The sequence below is a fragment of the Salvelinus namaycush genome, chromosome 7 (assembly GCF_016432855.1).
Source record: "Salvelinus namaycush isolate Seneca chromosome 7, SaNama_1.0, whole genome shotgun sequence".
NCBI lineage: Eukaryota > Metazoa > Chordata > Actinopteri > Salmoniformes > Salmonidae > Salvelinus > Salvelinus namaycush.
Genome location: NC_052313.1, coordinates 40,552,525 through 40,562,799, shown reverse-complemented (window position 1 = coordinate 40,562,799; position 10,275 = coordinate 40,552,525). Strand labels below are relative to the sequence as shown.

Below are 10,275 nucleotides of genomic sequence, written 5' to 3'. Positions count from 1 at the left end.
ATGGAATGCAGAGTATTGTCAATTCAGAGTCATGTTGTCAGGGGATATGTTGGCAATAAATCGGCATCATTTCCGTTACAGGTAGGTATCTATTATATTCTGATACAATGTTTTGATGAGCTAATGTAACGCAATTGTGCGCGCGTGCTGGTAGAAAAAGGTCACATGGCAAATACCCTTTTGGCGCTCCCAATGGTGATGACAATCCCTGAACACTCCAAATAAATAGAGATGATAGTGTGTTTTACATGTAACAACCATTAGACATATTGTTATCAGCAGTGATAAATTGCGAGAATATTCATTCCATGATCATGCCTGTCGGATTATGCATAACACTGTAGTATGGACGTGTGTTACATTCGTGAAGAACATTCGGATTTTACTCTTGCAGCAATGCAATCTCGTCAATAGGGTCCGTGTGTCATCCGTTCATCCTCTTCCTCCTCATAATCAATACCATCGTGACATCACCATTTTCTCATCCTCCTCATCACATTAGACACTGCTGTGATTTGGGTACCATGGTGGTCATTATTTCCCTGAACAGCGTTGTTTGTCATCCAAATGTACAGGTCCGTCATAGATAATGACCGTAAAGGCGTTTCAATTAGCTGGGAATCCTCAGTTTCTGCTGTCCTCAATTAGCTGGGAATCCGATGTTTCTGCTATCCTATTAGTCAAGAAAGACAGCAGAGAGATTCTGCATGAATGACTGACGTATTTAGCGTATATTCCTCTGACTGACGTCACTAAAGAGGAGGCAGGAGCTTTTAATAGAATTATCTTGATTAAACCCTGAGGCCAAAAATAATTAACTAAAATGATTTACCTCCTGTTTCAATTGGTTATATCCAGTGGCGATTTTAGCATGTACATCTTGGTGGGGCAAATGCATGCCAGCAAAGCCATTACACAACACTAAACAATACATTAAGTGTACTATGATGGACTGTTAGGGCCTACATAAAGCTGTCTCAAGAGCAGAGCTTTCTTTTCATCACCATGGAGTGAATCCTTACCACCGCTACACCTAGCTACATATGTGGAACCTTGTCTGGCAGTTTAACAGTTCATTCAGCCTCATTTACTGCCCTTTTTAAAAAAACATAGCTGATATGGCTGACTTGCTTAAACAAATGTGATTTCTACTGACAATTGAGATGTACAAACTATGGCATAAGGGGACAAAAAGCAGATAAGAGGCAATCCGTAATTTCGATTAAGACATTATTGAGCGAGTCTAGACAGACGTAGTCAATATAATTATTTGCTCAGCACTTTTGAAATGTGCAGCGACAGAATTCAGAACATGGGCCGTTCTTACAGTATTCTCCCTGTACACCAAGTCAGAACCATAGGATGAATAAAAGGGGGAATATAAGCAGACAATGAAAGCTCTTACAATATTCAATGATGACATTTCTTTAAAACAGGCTATAGGCTACATGTGCACCACCAAATCAGAACAGTAGGCTAAGTTATGGGGGGGGAAAGGGACCAAATTATTAGGGATAGGCACATGGGCTACTAACAGCTTACTACACAACATACACTTAGTATTACTTTCTTAGCTACAGTATACATATATCCCTGGCATATTACATAATTTATTCAGCAGCATACAATACATTTATGGACTCACCTTCTTGTGCTGTAATCACTTGAACAGGAAGGTGGCACGCGGTCCTTCTTGTGGGCAAATTTTGTCATCAAACTTTGTGATCAATGTCTGCCATTCTCTGGATTTATGGTGCTTTCAAGACAACTGGGAACCCCAAAAAATCAAGGTTGAATCATGATGTCAGTGATCTTCAGGTTGCAGCTCTAGAAAAATTCCGAGTTGGATGACTGTTCAAAACATATTTTCTCAGTCAGAGCTCGTTTTTTTCTGAGTTCCCAGTTGTCTTGAACTCACTGAAGTCTGAGATTTCCCAGTTCCGAGTTTTCAGTTGTTTTGAATGTGGCAGAAGTCAGGCTGGATTGACAGCATGGCCAATGTAATTAACCTTTTCTGGCCCATGGTGTTGCATGTGAATGTTTATCCTTTTTAGCTTGGAAAAGAGACCCTTAAACCCAGACTTGGACCACATATCCTCTCCACTGAATAGTAGGTTGGTGATTGCTTTGCAACACTTGCAGTTAGCCACTGATTCCTTCCAAACCACTCATTGTTGAATATGCAATTTCCAACTTGTTGTATAATGTTTATGTCCAATGGCCAATGACCACCGATACGTTTTATCTATAATTTCTCTTCATAATGACAAGGATTAAAAATAATTTGCCAGTAGATTGTCCACTTGATTCATGATCATGACTGCTTGTCTAGCTTGCTAGCTAAGATTTTGAAAGTATGGTGTTGAAATGATCAGTCCTATCAAAGCTACGGTAGATACAGTCAAAAGTTTGGACACACCTACTCATTCAAGGTATTTTGACTATGTTCTACATTGTAGAATAATAGTGATGACATCAAAACTATGAAATATCACATATGGAATCATGTAGCAATCAAACAAGTGTTAAACACATCTATTTTAGATTCTTCAAAGTAACCACCCTTTGCCTTGATGACAGCTTTGCACACTCTTGGCATTCTCTCAACCAGCTTCACTTGGAGTGCTTTTCCAACAGTCTTGAAGGAGTTCCCACATATGCTGAGCACTTGTTGGCTGCTTTTCCTTTACTCTGCGGTCCAACTCATCCCAAACCATCTCTATTGGGTTGAGGTCGGGTGATTGTGGTCAGGTCTTCTGATGCAGTACTCCATCACTTTCCTTGATCAAATAGCCCTTACACAGCCTGGAGGTGTGCTGGGTCATTGTCCTGTTGAAAAACAAATGATAGATGGGATGGCGTATCGCTGCAGAATGCTGTGGTAGCCATGCTGGTTAAGTGTGCCTTGAATTCTAAATAAATCACTTACAGTGCCACCAGCAAAGCACCCCCACACCATCACACCTCCTCTTCCAATCTTCACAATGGGAACCACACATGCGGAGATAATCCTGCGGCTTTATTTACTCTGTGTCTCACAAAAACCAAACATCTCAAATTTGGACTCATCAGACCAAAGACAGATTTCCACTGGTATAATGTCCATTGCTCATGTTTCTTGGCCCAAGCAAGTCTCTTCTTATTATTGGTGTCCTTTAGTAGTGGTTTCTTTGCAGTAATTTGATCATGATGGCCTGATTCACGCTTTCTCCTCTGAACATTTGATGTTGAGATGTGTCTGTTACTTGAACTCTGTGAAGAATGTATTTCGGCTGCAATCTGAGGTGCAGTTAACTCTAAGGAACTTATCCTCTGCAGCAGAGGTAACTCTGGGTCTTCCTTTCCTGTTGCGGTTCTCATGAGAGCCAGTTTCATCATAGCTCTTGATGGTTTTTGCGACTGCACTTGAAGAAACCATCAACTTTCTTGAAATGTTCCAGATTGACTGACCTTCATGTCTTAAAGTAATGATGCACTGTCGTTTCTCTTTGCTTATTTGAGCTGTTCTTGCCATAATGGACTTGGTCTTTTACCAAACAGGGCTATCTTCTGTATACCTGCCCTACCATGTCACAACACAACTGATTTGCTCAAACGCATTAAGAAGGAAAGAAATTCCACAAACGAACTTTTAACAAGGCACACCTGTTAATTGAAATGCATTCCAGGTGACTACCTCGTGAAGGTGGTTGTGAGAATTCCAAGAGTGTGCAAAGCTGTCATCAAGGCAAAGGGTGGCTACTTTGAAGAATATCCAATATCAAATATATTTTGATTTGGTTCCTACATGATTCCATATGTGTTATTTCATAGTTATTTCATAGTTTTGATATCTTCACTATTATTCTACAATGTAGAATGGTACTGGTACTGTATAACGTGATTTAACGTCATTTTATCTGTGTCCAATGACCTTGAGCCTTCTTGAATGGACACTTCTAATGTAAATCTATGGCAGCACCCAAGGGGCTTGAATTTTCAAGCTCTCCCCGTAGATTTTGCAGTGACGTAGGGTCCCAATGAGTGACAGAACACTGAGCCAATCACGGCGCAACTAGAGAACATTACCAACCCCTACGCTCTGTATTTTCCTCTGGCTGCCCCACCAACACAGAAAGCACTGAACTAGGCATTTTGGAGCTGCCTTAAGAAAGCAAAAAAGAGACCATGTAACATTTTGCATGTTATTTTGGCATTAATACATGCCACATATCAGTTTGCAAACAATGTAAAAAATTATTATTGAGTTAATAAAGCCGCATACAAACATGGTCTCTTTTTTGCTTTCTGACACCAAGTCAGAACCGTACGATAAATAAAGAGGGCATATAAGCAGACAATGAAAGCTCTTAAAATATTAGATGATGACATTTCTCTAAAACAGGTTATAGGCTACATGTGGGGCTCAAAACAGGGACTCTGCCCCACCTGCCCTGAGTGACGGGTCGCCACTGGTTATATCAATCTGTTGCATGTAAAATCTATTAGTGTGGGTACTCTAAGTCAAAACCGTTGCCTTCTATTTATAGAAAGGTCAAGTTATGTTTAAAATCCCCATGGGGTAGCCTGCTCAATACAGTGTAGGAGTCAGTGTAAACATGAGGCTTTCCACCAGGTACATTATGTAATTTTAGTTGAAGACTACTAGGAACCCTATTGTACAGGTAGCTGAAACTGCTAGTCCAAATATAAGTAAAATGGCTGGTCATTTAAAACGTGTAGGGCTGTACTAGCTTTGTGGACTATTTCCACCATATAATGTGGACTTAGACAAATTAAATGGGCCCCAATAGCCCAGGGGACCCTCACTGTTAGTCACTGACTCAACAGCTTTATAGGTACAATACATTTCGGAATTGCATGCATTAAACACTACGAAAAATTAATTTTTAGTTGTGGAATAATACAAATGTATGGGGGGAAAAGTTCCCTTTTGGGGGCTGGTTCAATGGCATTTTTAAATGGACCACCAAATCTCTAAATCTGGCCCTTTGTATAGCCTTGATCAGTAGTGTTCAACTCTTACCCTACGAGCTCCGGAGCCTGCTGGTTTTCTATTCTACCTGATAATTAATTGCACCCACCTGGTGTCCCAGGTCTAAATCAGTCCCTGATTAGAGGGGAACAATGGAAAAAAAGCATTGGAACTGGCTTCGAGGGCCAGAGTTGAGTTTGAGGGGCCTAAGTAATTAACCTACCCACCAGTGGAGGCTGCTGAGGGGAGGACGGCTCATAATAATGGCTGGAACGGATCAAATGGAATGGCATCTGATACCATTCCACCAATTCCGCTCCAGCCATTACCACGAGTCGGTACCCACATTGTTCGTCTTCAGCACGATGCTTTGATTAATGCTCTCTGTCTCTTCCACAGGTGCTGGGGTTTGAGGTGGATTCAATCAACTCGGTACAATTCTCCAATCATACAGGTACATATAATTACAGCAGGGTTGGGGTTAATTCTATTTACATTTTAGTCAATTCAGGAAATACACTGAAATTTTACCTACCAAGGGAATTCTTGTCAGTTATAGTCACAGCTGTGTACATTCCCCCTCAAGCGAACACCAAGACGGCCCTCAAGGAACTTCACAGGGACTCTATGTAAATTGGAAACTATATATCCGGAGGCTGCATTCATTGTAGCTGGGGATTTAAAAAAAGCTAATTTGAGAACAAGGCGACCTAAATTTTATCAGCATATTGATTGCACGACACGCAGGGCTAATACTCTCGACCACTGCTGCTCTAACTTCCACGATGCATACAAAGCCCTCCCCGCCCTCCCTTCGGCAAATCCGACCACGACGCCATCTTGCTCATTCTGTCTTATAGGCAGAAACTCAAACAGGATGTACCAGTGACGAGAACCATTCAACGCTGGTCTCACCAATCGGAATCCACGCTTCAAGATTGTTTTGATCACGCGGACTGGAATATGTTCCGGTCAGCCTCAGAGAACAACATTGATCTATACGCTGACTCGTCAGTGCATTTATAAAGAAGTGCATTGGAGATGTTGTACCCACCGTGACTATTAAAACCTACCCTAACCAGAAACTGTGGCTGGATGGTGGCATTCACACAAAACTGAAAGCGCAATCCACCACATTTAACCATGGAAAGAGGTCTGGAAATATGGCTGAAAATGAACAGTGTAATTATTTCATCAAACAAGCAAAATGCCGGTACAGGGACAAGGTGGAGTCACATTTCAACGGCTCAGATACGAGACGTATGTGGCAGGGTCTACAGGAAATCTGCAAAAACAAAAACAGCCACGTCACGGACACTGACGTCACGCTTCCAGACAAACTAAACACCTTCTTTGCCCGCTTTGAGGATAATACAGTGCCACCGTCGCGGCTTCCTAACAAAGACTGTGTCTCCTTCTCCGTTGCCAATGTAAGTAAAACATTTAAACTTGTTAACCCTCGTAAGGCTGCTGGCCCAGAGGGCATCCCTAGCCGCGTCCTCAGAGCATGCGCAGACCAGCTGGCTGGTGTGTTTACGGACAGATTCAATCGCTCCCTATCCCGGTCTGTTGTCCCCACATGCTTCAAGATTGTTCCTGTATCCAAGAAAGCAAAGATAACTGAACTAAATGACTACCACCCCGTAGCACTCACTTCTGTCATGATGAAGTGCTTTGAGAGGCTAGTCAAGGATCATATCACCGCCACCTTACCGGCCACACTAGACCCACTTCAGTTTGCATAGTGCCCCAACAGGTCAACAGATGACGCTATCACCATCACAGTGCACACTGCACTACCCCTCTGGACAAAAAGAATACCTATGTAAGAATGCTGTTCATTGACTACAGCTCAGCATTCAACACCATAGTACCCTCCAAGCTCATCATCAAGCTGGAGGCCCTGGGTCTCAACCGTACACATCATAGACAAACTGAAATGGTCCACCCACACAGACAGTGTGGTGAAGAAGGCGCAACAGCTCCTCTTCAACCTCAGGAGGCTGAAGAAATGTGGCTTGTCACCCAAAACCCTGACAAACCTTTACAGATGCACAATTGAGAGCATCCTGTCGAGCTGTATCACCGCCTGGTATGGCAACTGCACCACCCTCAACTGCAAGGCTCTCCAGAGGGTGGTTCGGTCTGTACAATGCATCACTAGGGACAAACTACTTGCCCTCCATGACACCTACAGCACCCAATGTCACAGGAAGGCCAAAAAGATCATCAAGGACAACAACCACCCGAGCCACTACCTGTTCACACCGCTATCATCCAGAAGGCGAGGTCAGTACAGGTGCATCAAAGCTGGGACCGAGAGATTAAAAAACAGCTTCTATCTCAAGGCCATCAAACTGCTAAACAGCAATCACTAACTCAGAGAGGCTGCTGCCTACATTGAGACCCAAACACTGGACACTTTAATAAATGGATCACTAGTCACTTTAAACAATGGCACTTTAAATAATGCCACTTTAATAATGTTTACATATCTACATTACTCATATCACGTGTATATACTGTATTTTATACCATCTACTGCACCTTGCCTATGCCGCTTGGCCATCGTTCATCCATTTAATTATATGTACATATTCTCATTCATCCCTTTAGATTTGTGTGTATCGGGTAGTTGTTGGGGAATTGTTACATTACTTGTTAGATATTACTGCACTGTCGGAACTAGAAGCACAAGAATTTCGCTACACTCACATTAACATCTGCTAACCATGTGTACTGTATATGACCAATAAAATTAGATTTGATTTTGAATTCCAATTCTCTTCAATGAAGAAAATGTGGAATTAGAATTTGGTGTACTTTCTGAATTGCCTGGAATTTAAATGGAATTTAGAAGTATAGAAGTACCATGTGTTGCTGTCTTGTATATTTTTTATCCTTCTTGATAGGAAATTATTTAACATTTTTGAGAGAAGAACAGTGTCTTTGGTACCGTTACTATCATTGCTGAAAGATCTTGTCATATTTTGGGTATGCTAATCATTTTCATATTCCCGAAAGCTTCACTATGACTGCAATCAACCTTTATCACACGAAACAAAATCTCTACCAGCTTGAAAGTGGAGCTGTTGTGTGATGAAAAGATATGGGTTTTGTGTTTTGTGTCACATTCCTCATTGTGTCAAGTTATCAGTTGTCACTGGTTGTAATGGCTAAAGTGATGCCACATGTACAATTTGTCATCTCTTAAAAGTGGAGATTAATTGTCTGTCAGGGCCAGTTCAGGACACAGTCTCAGGATTGTATTTTGCTCTACATGGGATCTGACTGGGGGATAGACTACATGCTGACAGTGCGGGTGGTCTGAGAGATACTGAAACGATGGCATGACAAGAGGCCGCTGTTGAGCCACACTACAATATAGGCTACTGCACTTATTGACTCTCTCTCTCTCTCTCTCTCTCTCTCTCTCTCTCTCTCTCTCTCTCTCTCTCTCTCTCTCTCTCTCTCTCTCTCTCTCTCTCTCTCTCTCTCTCTCTCTCTCTCTCTCTCTCTCTCTCTCTCTCTCTCTCTCTCTCTCTCTCTCTCTCTCTCTCTCTCTCTCTCTCTCTCTCTCTCTCTCTCTCTCTCTCTCTCTCTCTCTCTCTCTCTCTCTCTCTCTCTCTCTCTCTCTCTCTCTCTCTCTCTCTCTCTCTCTCTCTCTCTCTCTCTCACACACACACACACACACACCTGCCCTGCTTAATAGGCCTTTGACGTTACTAAATAAAAGTCAAGTCTGTGGCCATCTTCAGTGCCACTGGCGTGTCTTGGGTCATCCATTGAGAAGTGTTCCCAGCAGGGTTCAAACCTGGGTCTTCTGTGCCCCACAAAACTGTGTTCGCCCACTAAGCCTACACAATTCATCAGGTCTCAGACCAGGTTACTCATGACGCAAGCTTACATGAACCACCTCCTTTACACTTCACTCCCCTTTGACTTCCTCCTATGCCTCACATAAACCCATCCAGGTTACAGCACCAATGTGACCAACTGTAGTTTGAACCTGGGTCTCTTGTATGTCACAAGATTGTGTTAGCCGGCTTAGTCTCAGGAAAGGTTACTAATCAACATGCGAGCAAGGTTCTCTGAACCACCCTTGTTACAGGAGCCCCGTTTTGAAGTCAGTCAGTCTCACAGTAATCTCGCTCAGATATCCAGGGATTCTATGAAGACTGTCAGGCTGTGTGTCCCAAACCATGGACCCCTATTCCCTATATTGTGTGCTACTTTTGACCAGGGCTTATAGGGCTCTGGTCAAAAGTAGTGCACTATGTAGGGAATAGGGCGTCATTTTGGACGCAACCTCCAGGCACCGCCAATCGCAGCCCAATCACTTCGCTGCCTGTTCACGCCTCGCTGCCGCACGAGTCACCTGCCGGCGGCCCAATGAGCGCATCACATCCACCGCAGAGGAAACTCCAGCTCTGTTGTGATGCCAATAGTGACAGCAGAATGCACTGGATGCCGCCAGGGCTATTGTGTAACAATTGTGCCAAACGTTTTGGGGTTGTGGACACTGTTATAGCCTAGGATGGGAGGGGGCTGTTGGTCTTCGAGCTGAAGGTGAATGACATGGTAGACACCAGTGTGTTTGTGTGTGCGCACGCCCGTGTGTGTCTGTGAAAGGAACATGTGAATGAGTGCTAATTGAGATCACACCACTGTCGGGCTCCTCTCGGTTTCCGTCTCTCACTTCATGTGCCGCTCCGTCTGGAAAACCACGGATGCCTGCCTCACCCTGATGAGCAGCGTGTGCAAGAGGCAGAGGAAGTGCGTGATTGTGAGGGAGATTAAAAGAGAGCCGAGGGAAAAGTAAACTGTGTGTATCTGACGTAGGTTTGGGGAATGACCCAATCTATTGCACCGCGTCAGTCAACATATGAATCAGCCAGCCTCGTGGGCCCGCTGGTGTGTTCTTGCTAAGTCTTCATTCATGGACAGATGTCCTGGAGAGCAGCATCGTGTCAAAGAGCCAGCTTGGCTGTGCTGACCTCATCCGCTTGAACGATCCAGGTCGCCCTTGCGAAAGAGGTTTTTAACCTCAAAGATCTTTCCTGGTTAAATAACGCTAAACATTTATCTAGAAGGGTGTGTACTGTTCAACGAGTGGGAGGCACTGTCCTGCTATCGTCACCCCTATTAGAGCTCTCCTCTCTGGGCTTGGGGCCCAAGCTAATCCCTGGCCCCTCAGCCCTCACCATGCTATATGCTAGTCCCATAGCCCTCTCTGTCCACTTGTCACACAGCTCCCTGTGTCCTCTCAGCCTCCCCACGCTCCCACAGCTTCTGGGTAA

General features: G+C 43.6%; 1 protein-coding gene across 1 annotated transcript in view; it reads left to right on the top strand.

Annotated features, from left to right (window-relative positions):
• Positions 1-10,275, top strand: part of LOC120050719 (pyridoxal kinase-like) — a 29,375-nt gene continuing 19,100 nt past the window's right edge. Inside the window, exons 1-2 of the mRNA XM_038997283.1 lie at positions 1-81; positions 5,375-5,429. Of these exons, the coding sequence (XP_038853211.1) occupies positions 1-81; positions 5,375-5,429 (136 nt within the window). The remainder of the gene's footprint in view (positions 82-5,374; positions 5,430-10,275) is intronic.